This window comes from Sapajus apella, unplaced genomic scaffold (assembly GCF_009761245.1).
Source record: "Sapajus apella isolate SASKATOON/1434 unplaced genomic scaffold, GSC_monkey_1.0 scaffold87, whole genome shotgun sequence".
NCBI lineage: Eukaryota > Metazoa > Chordata > Mammalia > Primates > Cebidae > Sapajus > Sapajus apella.
Genome location: NW_022437027.1, coordinates 3049404 through 3064491, shown reverse-complemented (window position 1 = coordinate 3064491; position 15088 = coordinate 3049404). Strand labels below are relative to the sequence as shown.

Here is a 15088-nt window from a genome sequence, read left to right as displayed (position 1 = left end):
TCCCTTCTGTAGGCTCCTAGGGGAGAATATGTTCATTGACTCTTCTCGCTTGTGTTTGACTCTTGGCATTCCTTGACTTTTGGCTACATCCACTCTGTGCTTCAACTTAATATTGCCTTCTCTCTGTTTATATGTATGTTTTCTCTTCTGTATGTGTATTTTATAAGGATACATGTGATTGCCTTTAGAACACACTCAAGTAATCCAGCAGAGGCTTTTCTTAAGATCTTTAACCTAATTACGTCTTTCATCATTTAAGGCAATAATCACTCTTTTCCATATAATTTTCAAGGATTGGGGGAATTAGGATGTGTACATATCTTTTGGGGAACCACTCTTTAGCCCACCACGTGCTTACTGATTATACAAGTGTTAAACTGCTTTGTGTTGTCCCACAAGTCTCTGGGAAAATGAATTTTGTTCATTTTTCTTCAGTCTTTTTTTTCTCTATGTTTCGTAGATTGGATCATTTTCTTGAGCAGTCTTCAAAGTTGATCAACTCCATCAAGGATCATTGAGTTTTCTGCCATGCTGTAGAGACCATTTAGCATATTTATTTGTTTTATTTTGAATATTTTAATTTTTTTTTTTTTTTTTTTTAAAGCTTAGAGACAGGGTTTCACCATTTTGGCCAGGATGGCCTCGATCTCCTGACCTCATGATCCACCCGCCTCGGCCTCCCAAAGTGCTGGGATTACAAGCATGAACCACCATACCCGGCCGAATATTTTAATTTTTTAAACACTTTTCATTTGTCATAATATCCCTCCTCTGTTCATTCAACTGGAAACATTTCCCCCCAGTTTTTAGAATATATTTTCTTTTCGTTTTTGGAATATATTTATAAAGACTTTGAAGTCTTTGCCAAATTTAGCTTCTGGGCCCATTTTAATTTTGTTCACTACCTCCCTTTTTGCTGGGCATCTTGACATCTCCCATTTCTGCACAGTTAAACTGCCATCTAGGGACTTGACCCAACAATTGCAACTGATAGGAAGTTATTTTTAGTAAAGTGAATGAGCACAAAAATTTATCTGCAGATCTATTAATTATCATGTGGTTTATGTTAGAAAATTGAAAACCTAAATGGCAAATAGAAAATTGATTAAAATATGGTACATTTATGTAATGGAATATTATTCAAACATTAAAAATTATGGGAAGATATTCAAATCATGCTAAATGAAGAAATCATTTAAAAAGGTACATTATAATCCAACTTTTGCTTGACTAAATTATACATACACATGAAAAAAAATTCTTGGTGGATATACATCGGAATGTTAACAGAGGTTATCTCAGGAAGATTACAGATGATTTTTATTTGATCACTTTCTCTTTTTTTTTTTTTTAACAATGACTGTCACATTTGTGATAAGAAAGTTATTTTTCAGAAGTTTGACTATATGCGTAACAAATTTCTTTTCTCCTCTACAACATTTATCTCTATTTTAGAAGTATTAAAATAACAGCAGTCTTTTCATACATGCTACAGAATGATTTTGAATTCCCAGAAAGATCACAGGTGAATGATTACAGGAGTTTTGTCTTCAGATAAGTTAAACATAATATGGGTATATATGTGCATAATCACTGTGTTGCTCTACTCTTAGAAAAATAGTTCTTTCTTGGAATACAATATTTGGAAGCCATAGAGCTTAAATAAAATATGGAAAGAAATTGAAGCAGATACACTAGAAAAGAATAAGGGGAGAAACTACTGAGGGCTGAAAATTTAATCTGTCATGAGAGGCAGAAACAACTGGAATCATAGACATATATGCTGTAGACTTTCACTGTCCAGTGTGGTGGTCAGTGGTGGTAGCTCTACCTGGCTGTTGATTGAGTACTTGACATATGGTTGATCAGATTGAGAAGTACTCTAAGTGTAAAATACGCAATGATTTTTAAAGAAATAGTACAAAAAGGCCGGGTGTGGTGGCTCATGCCTGTAATCCAAGCACTTTGGAGGCCAAGACAGGCGGTTGGAGGCCAAGTCGGGCAGATCACCTGAGGTCGGGAATTCATGATCAGCCTGACCAACATGGTGAAACCCCGTCTTTAAAAAATCAATCAATAAATAAAAGAAATTGTACAAAAAATAAAAAAAAGCAAAATATCTCAGTAATTTTAAAATACTGAATACATGTTAAAAATGATATACATTTATCTCTTTTTATTAATTTTAATTACTTTCAGATACTTTTTTTATGCATTTGTAACATTTAGATCTTGATGTAAAGTAAGGAATGGTAAGCATCCACATATACTTAGTTATGTTAGATAGTCCCGCCACCATGTTTTCCCAGAATAAGTATCTTTCTTTGATAGGCTAGAAAATAAATAGACTTATTCTGGTGAGTAACTTTTGATAAATTTCAGCAGATAGAACATTCTTGTTATTTTTAAAAGAATGTTATTTGAATGGTTGGTACATAATGATTATTTCTTTCTTTTCAGATCATGTAGCATGGATATGCCAAATCAATCATTAAGTGTGTAGATATTTAAACAGATTTCTCTAAATCTAACTTGGCTCTTCATTGATAAATTCTACTAGTGGAGAGTTTTCTGACACTATAGTGAAAGGTAGCACATCCATCTTTTAATGCGTATAAATAGGAGAAAGGAGGACAACATTTTACTTTTGTCATGTTCATGAAAGATTTCTAATAGACTTCATTTCCTTAAGTAAATAAATTCAGATGGATTATGACCATGTAAAATAATCTGTAAGAAAAGTAAACTGTACACCTGGTAAAATAGTGTTATCAGTATTTTGGTTCTCTGTATACTTCTTGGAATTATAGGAGGAGCGTAGATGATATTTTTCCCTTGCAGCTTGACTGTGTAAGTTATCTTTTTTTTTTTTTTTTTGAGACGGAGTTTCACTCGTGTTACCCAGGCTGGAGTGCAATGGCGCGATCTCGGCTCACCGCAACCTCCGCCTCCTGGGTTCAGGCAATTCTCCTGCCTCAGCCTCCTGAGTAGCTGGGATTACAGGCACGCGCCACCATGCCCAGCTAATTTTTTGTATTTTTAGTAGAGACAGGGTTTCACCATGTTGACCAGGATGGTCTCGATCTCTTGACCTCGTGATCTACCCGCCTCGGCCTCCCAAAGTGCTGGGATTACAGGCTTGAGCCACCACGCCCGGCCGTAAGTTATCTTTATGATGGCTATGGAATATAATTACATGACGAGAAATGAAGATTCCATTGCATTATTTAGTAAAAATTAAAACAATTAGAAAATGTATACTTCATTCTTACCTCTTTTATAAACAAATATTTTAATACATTATTATGTCAAAGAGTATAGTGCACTTCCTTTGTGTATTTGTGTCAGTGGAGTTAAAACGGCTTGTTAGTTTTCTGTTACATTATCCTTTCATTTGAGATAATGGCACCGGTACCTGTTTCCTTCCACAAGGCAGAAAAACTAGATTCCAAGGTAATTAAGATTTGCCCAAAACCCATAGAAAAGTAAACAAAACTAAGACTAGAATGTCATTGTTGGGACAATTAGCCATTTGTAGTGAGTGGCAACAGATAATTGGTTAAGAGCATGAACTTGAGCCAGATTCCAGCCCAGTTAGTTCCTAAGCATGTAACTGTGTTAAACATATTAACTTTTGTGCCTCATTTAACTTACTGATAAATGGGTATAATACTATTTGCTTTAGGGGATTAAAGAAGTTAATATATGTTAAGCATTTAGAACAGTGAGTGGCATATAATGTAATTATTTAATAACATTAAGATTAATATTAGGATTAATGTTTTGTTGGTATAAAATAAATACATGCCATTATTATCAAATATATAAATATATAAAAATGAAAGTATAAAACATTAGAATAAAACATGGTTGTTTGGTTTTATAATCTTGAAATGGAGAAACCTCTACTAAGTATGATTTAAAAATCTGTCAAGCATAAAAAAGAATTTTACAATGTAATGATCAAGAAACCATAGCAAAAGATACCATGAACAAAGTTAAAACATAACATTAACCTGGGGATAATACTTACAGCACATAACATTAGGCTAATTTTCTACTCTGTGAGAACAGTTAAAAATTACTAAGGAAATCACAATGCTGTAGAAGAAAAGCAAACAGCAGAGAAAGACCCAAATGAGAGTCTCAGCATCATTGAAAGTTAACTACTGTAAACTAAAATGTTTCTCACTTTTCAGATTGTAAAAGAATGAAATAGACTCAGTGTTGGGACAATGAGGTGATCTAAAGCATTATTGATGGGAGGTATAAATTGGTTACCTTTTTAGGAGATATTTGCCGCTGGGCATGATGGCTCACGCCTGTAATCCCAGCACTTTGGGAGGCCGAGGTGTGCTGATCACAAGGTCAGGAGTTTGAGACCAGCCTAAACAACCTGGTGAAACCCCCTCTCTACTAAAAATACAGAAATTAGCCAGCCCGGTGGCACGCATATGTATACAAAGGATACATAACTATTAACTGTAACTATATCTCAGAAATAGGATATAAGCTACTAGGCAGAGATTTTTACTTTATATTCTTCATTGTTTGAATTTTTTTCTACAGTGGTTATATTGTTACTTTTATAGTTAGGAAAAAAAAAAAAACCTAAAAAGGTTTTGACTGTGTACAGGGGCTCAAGCCTATAATCCCAGCATTTTGAGAGGTTGAAGGAGGAGGATCACTTGAGTCCAGGAGTTTAAGACCAGCCAGGGCACACAGTGAGACCCTGCGTCTACAAAAAATAAAACATTAGCTGGGCAATGGTGTATGGGAGACCAGCCTGGGCAATACAGTGAAAGCCCGTATCTGTAGAAAATAAGTAAGTAAAAATTAGTTGGTCACCATGGTGCATGCCTGTAATCCCAGTTACTTGGGAGGCTGAGGTGAAAAGATTGCCTGAGCCTAGGAAAACAAGGCTGTAGTGAACCGTGATCGTGCCACTGCACTCTAGCCTGGGTTTCAGAGTGAAACCCTGTCTCAAAAAAAAAGTTTAAACTTCTTCCAGGCTACGTATGTTAGTTTGATAGCTGTATAACAAAATACCCCAAAACTTAACAACTTAAAACAACAATTTATTTCACAGTTTCTCAGGAACATAAAGGAGCAGCCTAGCTAGTTGGTTCTGGTTGAGGGTCTCTCATGAGATACGCTGTTAGCTAGTCTATAGTTGAATCTCAAGGCTCTACTGAGTTTGAAGGAACTGCCTGAAAGCTCAGTCGTGGTGGTTGGCAGATCTTAGTTTATCTTTGGCTATTGGCCAGAGTTAAGTTCGTCACTGCATGGGCTTCTTTATAGGGCTGTTCACAGCTTGGAGCTTGCTTCTTTCAGACTGAGTGATCTGAGAGACATGTCATCACCTCTGCCGTATGCTATTGTTCATACAAACCAGTCCTGGTACACTGGGAGGGAGAACTACACAAGGGTATGAATGACAGGAGGTAGGGATCATTGGGGACATGTTGGATGCTGGCTACCATAATGGGTCTATAACAGTGTATATCTTTTGTGATAAGTTGGGATTATGGAAAAGAAAGTTAATTGGGTCAACATTTAAATGGGGACTATGTTTAAAAATTAGTTATCTCTTTACCAGTCCCTGTAAATATTTGCTTTTCTTTTTCAGGTCCAGCCCAGAATCAAATGCAGGTTCCATCTGGATATGGATTGCATCATCAAAACTATATTGCTCCCTCAGGACATTACTCTCAAGGACCTGGGAAAATGATCTCATTACCGTTGGATACCCAGTGTGGTGATTACTACTCTGCTCTCTATACAGTACCAACACAAAATGTGACTCCTAGCACAGCGAACCAACAGCCAGGAGCACAGCAGATGTACAGCAGGGGTCCTCCTGCCCCTCATATTGTGGGATCCACTCCAGGATCTTTTCAAGGTGCTGCATCATCAGCATCCCATTTGCATACGAGTGCCTCCCAACCATACTCCTCTTTTGTGAATCACTACAATAGTCCAGCCATGTACTCTGCCAATACTTCTGTTGCTTCTCAGGGATTTCCCTCTACTTGTGGTCATTATGCTATGTCAACTGTTTCTAATACTGCGTATCCTAGTGTTTCATATCCCTCTCTGCCTGCTGGTGATACATATGGGCAAATGTTTACCTCACAGAATGCTCCAACTGTTAGGCCAGTTAAAGATAATTCATTCTCTGGTCAAAATACAGCTGTCAGCCATCCATCACCACTTCCACCTCCACCATCACAACAGCACCACCAGCAGCAAAGTCTTTCAGGATACAGTACTCTAACGTGGTCAGCTCCAGGCCTTCCATCGACTCAAGACAATCTCATCCGAAACCACACAGGATCTCTGGCTATAGTGAACAACAACCCAACAGTTACTGGTAGGTTAAATGAAAAGTTAACCAAAACATGTTTGATAATCAGTGCATTCCCAATCAAGTTATTATTTACATGATGATTAAAGGTGGTATTGCCTAATAGAAAAATTGGAAGTTTGCTCAATTTATTGTGTTTTTTGCAGCATCTCTTTGAACCCTTTCTTCTCATCCATTCCCAATTAGCCACCCAGCCATCTGCGTTGTCTAGCTTGGTTCCTTGACATGATCGGTCAGTATTTACTGACATACTTTGTATATCTGCAGTTGTTGTCTTTAATGTGAATTAGATACAGGGCAAAATGGAAGGGTCTATTTTGAGGATATGTTGGCTATTATTTTCTCTTTTATGCTAGTTCAACCTTGGGACAGTTGTTTTTTTAGCCAGAGCCGAACTTAGAAAAAAGGATGACTTGCTGCAGTGCACTGGTTTCCTCAAGTTAGCCCTGTTAGCGACTCCTGCAGAAGGTATTTTTCCTGCATGTAAACAGTGTTTCTCATTTTCAGATTAGCAAGTTAGGCTGAAAGATGGGGACGGGAAAGGAAGATGCATGAAGAATACCCTGGTATTTAGCCTTTCTGACCTTCTGAAACTACAAGGGCATTGTTAAATTTGTTCATTTAAAATGTATGTAAGGTGTAGCTTTTTTTTTTTTTTTTTTTTTTTTTTTTTTTGAGACATGGTCTCACTTTTTCATAACCCAGGCTGGGGATGATCTTGGCTCACGGCAGCCTCGTCCTGCTGGGCTCAAGCGATTCTCCCATCTCAGCCCCACGAGTAGCTGAGACTACGTGCAGTGTTTCCATAGGATAAGTGTAGTGTTGCCATAAGATATACTCATTTTAATTCAGTTTGCGAACTTGGATTTAACAGAATGTCCTCTTGAACCGAATGAAAATCTATGTAAAAAATGGGAATTGGCAAAACTGTGGTAACTTTCGAAATGGTGTCTTTACATTTTGTATCATTGTCTGGGTAGCCATGCATCAAAGATGTAGAAAGGTATCCTTCTCTGGACAATTAAATTATTTAAAATTAGAACTTTAATATTAGATCTGAGTTGTACCTTTGAGATCATCTCCTCTTTCATTGCTATGTTGTTTAGAAATGCTTTCAGCTACAAGCAACTAATAGTAGTTTAAACAAAAAAGGGGGTATTTTCCTCAAATCGCTAGTCTAGGTGGATGCAGTGGATCCAGGTGTTCTTGGTATCCTTTTTTCTCTTTCTGCTCTGCCACTCTTAGCATCTAGGTTGTAGAAACAAGATACTTCTGTACCTTTAGACATTAAGTCAGAATTAAAAGCAGGAAGAAAGGAGAGGAGAAGGGACTGGATAGTGGCATTGACAGACTTCATTTTACAGATCATTTGCCATAGCTGTTTAAAAGACCATTCCTAGCTTCAGGGAAGGCTGGAAAATGAATATTGAGCCTTTTTTTTAGCATCCATAGTAGAGGCAAGCAAGAAAAAAGGGAGTTAGCACTGACTTGGGTGAGTCAACTGAAAGTGTCTGTCACAGTTCCCAAATCTGGCTGTCTACCAGAATCACTTGCACAGATTGTGATTTCAGCTACAATTTACTGAGCTAGAATAGAATCTCCAGGGTACTCTTGAGAGTCTATTTCTAACTAGATCTTAAGTGATGCTGTGAAACAGATCTAAATTTTACTGTAATCCTTTTGTTTTACAAATGAAGAAGGCTATCCAAATTGAATCTTGGCCTGGAGGTCAGTTTCTTCTGTCTTGCTCAGAGCCAGGGTTTTCTGTCTTCTAGCAAGTCTGTTTTCCTCTCTGCTTTCAGCATTCCTTTTGCAGATCCACTTATCCTAACGTCCTTTCAATTTAAGGGTTTTGTGACTTTCATGACAAATGAAATACAAGTAATTCCTGTATTAGTCCTAAGGTAGGAATAGCACCCTGGATGGAACCAATTAATATTGAGATGTGGGTCACTTGGCTAATGAACAGAACAAGTAATTGGGAAAGGCCTATCAATTAAAAGATACTAAATAAAGGGGAAGAATAAATTACAAAACTATTCTGTTTGAATAACTGCTCCAATGGGCCCTGTAGGCAGAGAGGCGGGATATATTTTCATTCTTTTAATCTTAGTACTATATTGTGAGTGCCATAATGAATATATTTTAGAATTTAATCTGTGTTCAGAAGTGGAGTTTTTTCCTGCCTTTAGATTGGTAAATTACTTTTGACTTGAATTTCAGAGGTTGACAAATATATCTCAGGTAAATATGACACACGTGCTTTACCATTTCAAAAGAAATAGAGGTTGCTTTAAAAATCTACTTTAAAATTACACATTGCCAAAGTTGCCAGACTTTCTCAGTTGATATATTTCAATATTTTTTCAAGTGCCCCATGTAACTTAGTAGTAGTTCATAAGGTATTTGACACATACCACTTTTTCTTGACAATTTAAAATATTCCTTGGAAACCTGTGAGTTTGTTGAAGTGTCTTGGGGAGCCTAGGTAAAAGTACCTTGTACTAGGTACAGGATATGGGAATATTGAGTTTAATGTTCTAGAAAGGCAGGCAACATAATTGCTTTTGACATTCAAATTATATTTTCACCTTAAAATGAGAATCTTAGGTATTAAACATAGGTTTTTTTTTTTTTTTTTTTTTTTTTTTTTTTTGAGAGGGAGTTTCGCTCTTGTTACCCAGGCTGGAGTGCAATGGCGCGATCTCGGCTCACCACAACCTCCGCCTCCTGGGTTCAGGCAATTCTCCTGCCTCAGCCTCCTGAGTAGCTGGGATTACAGGCACGCGCCACCATGCCCAGCTAATTTTTTTTGTATTTTTAGTAGAGACAGGGTTTCACCGTGTTGACCAGGATGGTCTCGATCTCTTGACCTCGTGATCCACCCGCCTCGGCCTCCCAAAGTGCTGGGATTACAGGCTTGAGCCACCGCGCCCGGCCTTAAACATAGTTTTGTGTGAAATTCAGTCTTTGAATAATTGACAGAACGGTTACCTTTTTAAATACTTGATTATACCAACTTCATTGTCAGATATACTAAAAGTCTTCAGTCATTTTGTAGAGTTGGAGATGCAAAAGCATAACCTAAGTTAAGTGACTATCAAAAATATGATGATAGATGGAAATATACTGCTATTTTAAGGCAGTTAATGAATTCATATTCAAAACATAGACTGAAGGGGACCTTTAAATATTATCTCATTTGCTTTATTTTAGAAAAGCATATTAGTACATTATAATTCAGTGTTAAAACTTCAATTATTTTATTAAAAAGTTCACTCCAGGCCGGGCACAGTGGCTCAGGCCTGTAATCCCAGCACTTTGGGAGGCCAAGGTGGGTGTATCATGAGGTCAGGAGTTCAAGACCAACCTGGCCAACATAGTGAAACCCCGTTTCTACTAAAAATACAAAAATTTGCTGGAGCCAGGTATGGTGGCACACACTTATGGTCCCAGCTACTTGAGAGGCTGAGGCAGGAGAATCACCTGAACCCAGGAGGCAGAGGTTGCAGTGAGCTGAGACCACGCCATTGCACTCCAGCTTGGGGGACAGAGTGAGACTCTGTCTCAAAAAAAAAAAAAAAAAGTCCACTCCAAGTATGTGTGTTTTGAGTGCTACATTAGTTGTTAACTTAGGTTGCACTTTTGGCTAGTGTTTAAAAGGTGTCATTTCATTAGGCCACTGAAAACGTTTTAAACTATCACAGTAGGTGAATCTCTAGTATAGTCAAGTTATTTAGTATAGAATTGTAATAGATAATAAGTACAGAAGCTCTTTTTTAGTTTGAGGTGAAGTTGCCTGGGTATGACTTGGGGATGTAAAGATGCCCATTTTTGACAGCAAGATGAGTACCAAAACTATATAGATTAATTTAAAATCATTTTCTTCATTTGTCTTCAGTATCTCTTTGTTTTAAAAAGCACATAATTTTAAAAATTAGCAAGATAAGTCTTGTTGCCAAAATGTAGAATTTTGACAGAAAAATTATTTTGATTAAAATGAATTATTTTGAATATTTTTTAATAAAAACCACATCTTGATAGCATATTATAAAATAGTAGTGCCTGATTAATGCTGTTTTGTAATGCACAATTTTATATAAAAGCAATTAAAAAGCTACTTGAGTAAAAATAATAAGCATTTATATAATTCTTCACACTTGGTCTTAGCCAAAGGCCGAGAAGTGGTATATAATTCTTGAATAAAAGCCCACTACACACATGACACTAAGATACAGGCACCAATAAGTTAATATTGTATCTGTCATCTCTGGGTGATAATGTGCCTGAAGAAAAGCAAAAGCAAATACCTTGTAGGACATGATTGTTTGGACATAGAAATATAAATAAGAAATAAATTAGACAACTGCATTGGAAAAATAAAGTGCTCATACAAAATACAAGTAGTGAAGTACAAGAGATTAGTTTTAGAAACTTGTGTGATTGCAGAGTTATGGGAATAGCGTAATTTTACTCCCTCACATTCTTACTCCTTCAGTTTTTCTAAAGATACTCTTGAACCTTATCATCTTTTTTCAACTTTGTGCCCACTACTTGTAAATTTTTCTACATGTTCTCCTCCAAGCTCAGATGATGAGATACCCATCTTTGTGTTCATTGACTTCAGATTTTGGCTTTAACAGTTATCCTTTCTCCAGAATATCAACCTCAATTTCTCCTGGACTGTGGCATTTGGATAGGTGAGAAGAATTAATGAAGGACATATGCCTTGTCCGATATGTAATCAGCAGCCATTAAAAATTTATAAGCAAGGCGATGGCACTATCAGATTTGTGTTTCAGAACTTTCTTCTGTTAATAGTGTAGTAGATAACTGGAGGAGGAAGAACCTAGAACAGGAAAACCAGCTAGAAAGGAATTACTGCAGTTATCTAGGTGAAGGATGAAAACTTAGGCTGGATTCATTTACACAGAAGACAGATGAGAGAGATAACTTCAAGGATTTGTTGATACAGTTTATGAAGGAAAAAGAATACAAGGTGATTTAAAATTTCTAGCTTGAATAACTTGAATGGGTGGTGGTACTATTAACTGAGAATTTATTTAATCTCTCCTAGTTCCTAAGGAATTTCATGCACCCAGCGTGGTGGCTCACACCTATAATTCCAACACTTTGGGAGGCTGAGGGCGGGGGGGGATCACCTGAGGTGAGGTCAGGAGTTTGAGACCAGCCTGACCTACATAGGGGAACCCCATCTCTACTAAAAATTCAAAAAATTAGCTGGGTATGGTGGCACATGCCTGTAATCCCAGCTACTGGGGAGGCTGAGGCAGGAGAATCACTTGACCCCGGGAGGCGGAGGTTGCAGTTAGCCGAGATCGTGCCATTGCACTCCAGCCTGGGCAACACGAGGTCAACTCCATCTCAAAAAAAAAAAAAAAACATAAAACTGGGAAAAAAAAAAAAATATCAGACACCGTGGAAAGGTTGAGAGTTTTTTCCTCAAAAAATGGGATTTAAAAAAAAAAAAAATCTTATGCACAATTGATTAAGATAGGGCTTACTTTTATAGGATTATATTAATAAAGGAGTATTCTTTTCAGAGGCTGTCTACATACCTAATCCTCATATGTGTTATGCATGAGGAAGTGAATTCTAAGTAACTAACAGGGAACTAAGGAGTTACTGAGAACTAACTAAAGGCTGGACATTGTGGCTCAGCCTATAATCCCAGCACTTTGGGAGGCCACGGCGGAAGGATCACTTGACCCCAGGGGTAAAAGTAAAAAATTAACTGAGGAACTACCTTAATTATCAAAAACAGAATATATTCTTGAATCATAATTTTCTTCTCAGGAATCACAACTCAGAAACTAAACAGTGCAGCAATGCATTTTGCATAGTTCCAGTTTTATGTGTTGTTTCTTTTGTCAAATTCCCTTTGTGAAAAGAGCAGCTTCTTGGTTGGCATTCTTCTCTAGTCCTTAATGTTGGTAGACCTTATCTCCATTCTTCCAACAAATACTTGAAAGCCAGCTGTGTGTTCCACAAGTTGTTCTAGTGTTGGGAGATGAAATAGTGAGTAAAAACACTTAATGCTGTCCTTATAAAGTTTGCAATTCATTTAGAGAAGCAAACATCCAAATAAACACAAACGAATGTAAAATTCCTATTGTTTAAGTATCATGACGCAAAGGTGTACAGTACTTGGGAGCATTACTTTAGGTGCATTTAGCCTGTTAGTCATGACGCCTAGGGGAAGTCTTCCCTAAAGAAGTAATACTTTAGCTTTAATCTGAAGGATAAAGTCTCCATGTATAAAACTAATTGCAGGTTAAGTAAATGTGTAAATGCAAAAAGGCAAAACTTTAAAACTTTTCAGAGAAAATATAGACTATCTCTAGAACCTTGGAGTAGGGAAGACATTTTTAAGGACAGTGCACATAATGCTAGCCATAAAGGATACACATGGTAACTCATTTCTAATTTAAAACTTTTCTTTATTGAAAGACAACATGAAGAAGATCAAAACGCAAGCTGTGAACTGGGAAAAAAATATATATACTTACAGTATTTACCCAGAATACACAGTGCTACATAGAAATTAATAAGGAAAAGACCAAAAACCAGAAGAAAAGTAATTGAATAGGCATTGCACAGAAGATGAAATGAAAACGTACTCAATCTCATTAATAAACAGTGAAAAGCAAACTAAAACTAGAATGGGATATCTTCTTATACCTAGTATCAGATGGGTAAAAAATAGAAAGTCTAACAATACCAAGAATGGTGAGGACATGGAGTAACAGGAAACTCTTAGACACTCTTGGTGGGAGAGTATGTTCATTTGTATTTTAGGAAAATTTGGCATTGGTGGATTGAAAATAACCATACTCCACAACACAGCTATCCCTCTTCTATATGCTCTAGAGAAGTCTTCATCAAACTATGCATATGTGTCACCTGGGATCTTGTTTAAATGTAGGTTCTAATTCACCGGGTCTTTTATGGCTTAGCCTAAGATTCTACTTTGTAACAATCTTCCACATGAGGTGTTGCTAGTTTGTAGGCTACATTTGGAATAGGCCATAAGCAGCACCACTTCCTGTTTTAGATGGATGCCTCTTATGGCAAATAGTATTTTTTTTTAAGATACCGGACAAAGAGACTAGTCTGCCCTGTAGGCCAAAGACCTCATTTCCTACAGGGCTGTCCCCAGGGCTGAGGGATTCAATATCCCTTGCTGCACACCTCCAAATATTTGAGCTGTGGCATATATGTGGAGAAGCTCTGCCCTAGAGAAACTTGAATATCTATGCCAGGGACAATTGCATGAGTATTCATAGCTACACTGTTTGTGAAAACAAAAAATTGGAAATAACATAAATAGCATAATAGCAGAATGAATAAATAAATTATATTCTTCTATTGGACTTCTGAACGCAGTGAAAATGAAATAGAGCTATACTCTTAACATGAGTGAATCCCAGGAATGTAGCACAAGAAACGTGGAAGAATACCTGCAGTATGTTATTGTTATAAAGTTTACAAAACAAGCAAAAATAATATCTAGGGATGCATATATGTGTGGTAAGCTATTTGAAAACAAAAACAAGAGAATAATAAACATGATTCAGGAGGGGCAGGGGAATGCTTTCTGTGAGGAGCATATTGAGAGCTTCAGCAATATTAGAAATGTTTTATTTTCAAAATTGGGTGCTGAGTTCATGGGTATTTATTATGCTTTATATATATTCATGTGTATTGATACATACATATATATACACATACACCTGATATGATTGATTTTATATTTTTGAGACAGGGTCCCCTGCTTTCACTCAGGTTGGAGTGCAGTGACATGCAGTGGCATGACCTTGGCTCACTGCAACCTCCTCCTCCTGGGCTCAAGCCATCCTCCCACCTCGGTCTCATGAGTAGCTGGGGACTACAGGGGCGCACCACCATGCCTGGCTAATTTTTGTATTTTTTGGTAGAGATGAGGTTTCACCATGTTGCCTAGGCTGGTCTCAAACTCCTGGGCTCAAGCAGTCTGCCCACCTTGGCCTCCTAAAGTGCTGGGATTGTAGGCATGAGCAACCACACCCGACCCTAATTTTAAATAAATATATCTTTCTCAGTTTTTATTTGTATACCGTTGAATATTTTTAATCACTGTTTTATGTTGGTAGTTTTAGTGATAATGTCAGTTATTGCTGGTTTAAAATAACAATGATTTATTATTTTTCTTGGTTTTATGAGTTTGCTGGGTAGTTCTGCTGGTTTTTCTTGAACTCGTTCATGTGAATTCATTTAGCTGGAGATTTGCAGGACTAGAAGATTCTAAGATGGCTTCACTCACATGTCTAGCAGCAGGTGCAGACACTTTACTGGTGTGCCTAGGTCTTTCTCCACGTGGCTAGACCGCTTCTCTATATGATAATCCACGCAGCATTTCATAGGGGAAAGGCATAAGCTGTGGTGCTCCTTAAGACTTGAGGTCTGGGACTTGTATGCTTTTATTTCTGCCACATTCTGTTGATTAAAGTCAGTCACAGCTTGCTCCCGTTCAAAGGGTAGTAAAATAGAGTCCATATTAATGAAAGGAACTGTAAAATACTGTGATGATGTTTTCAGTCTTCCACAATGACAGTTTCTCTTCCTACTAAAAATGATGAAGCAGTCAACATATTTAGACTACCTTCTGCCTTCTTTCCGTGTTCCTCATACCTGTTTATGTTGTTGTTACACTGTTTAGGA

The 15088-nt window shown here is 37.2% G+C and overlaps 1 protein-coding gene across 7 annotated transcripts in view; it reads left to right on the top strand.

The window, feature by feature from the left end:
• The window catches only part of SEC24B (SEC24 homolog B, COPII coat complex component), a 115377-nt gene that overhangs the window by 23890 nt on the left and 76399 nt on the right, over positions 1–15088 (top strand). For all 7 annotated transcript variants that reach the window (XM_032254787.1, XM_032254793.1, XM_032254790.1 and 4 more), the window contains exon 2: positions 5630–6373. In XM_032254787.1, coding sequence (XP_032110678.1) covers positions 5630–6373 — 744 coding nt within the window. The remainder of the gene's footprint in view (positions 1–5629; positions 6374–15088) is intronic.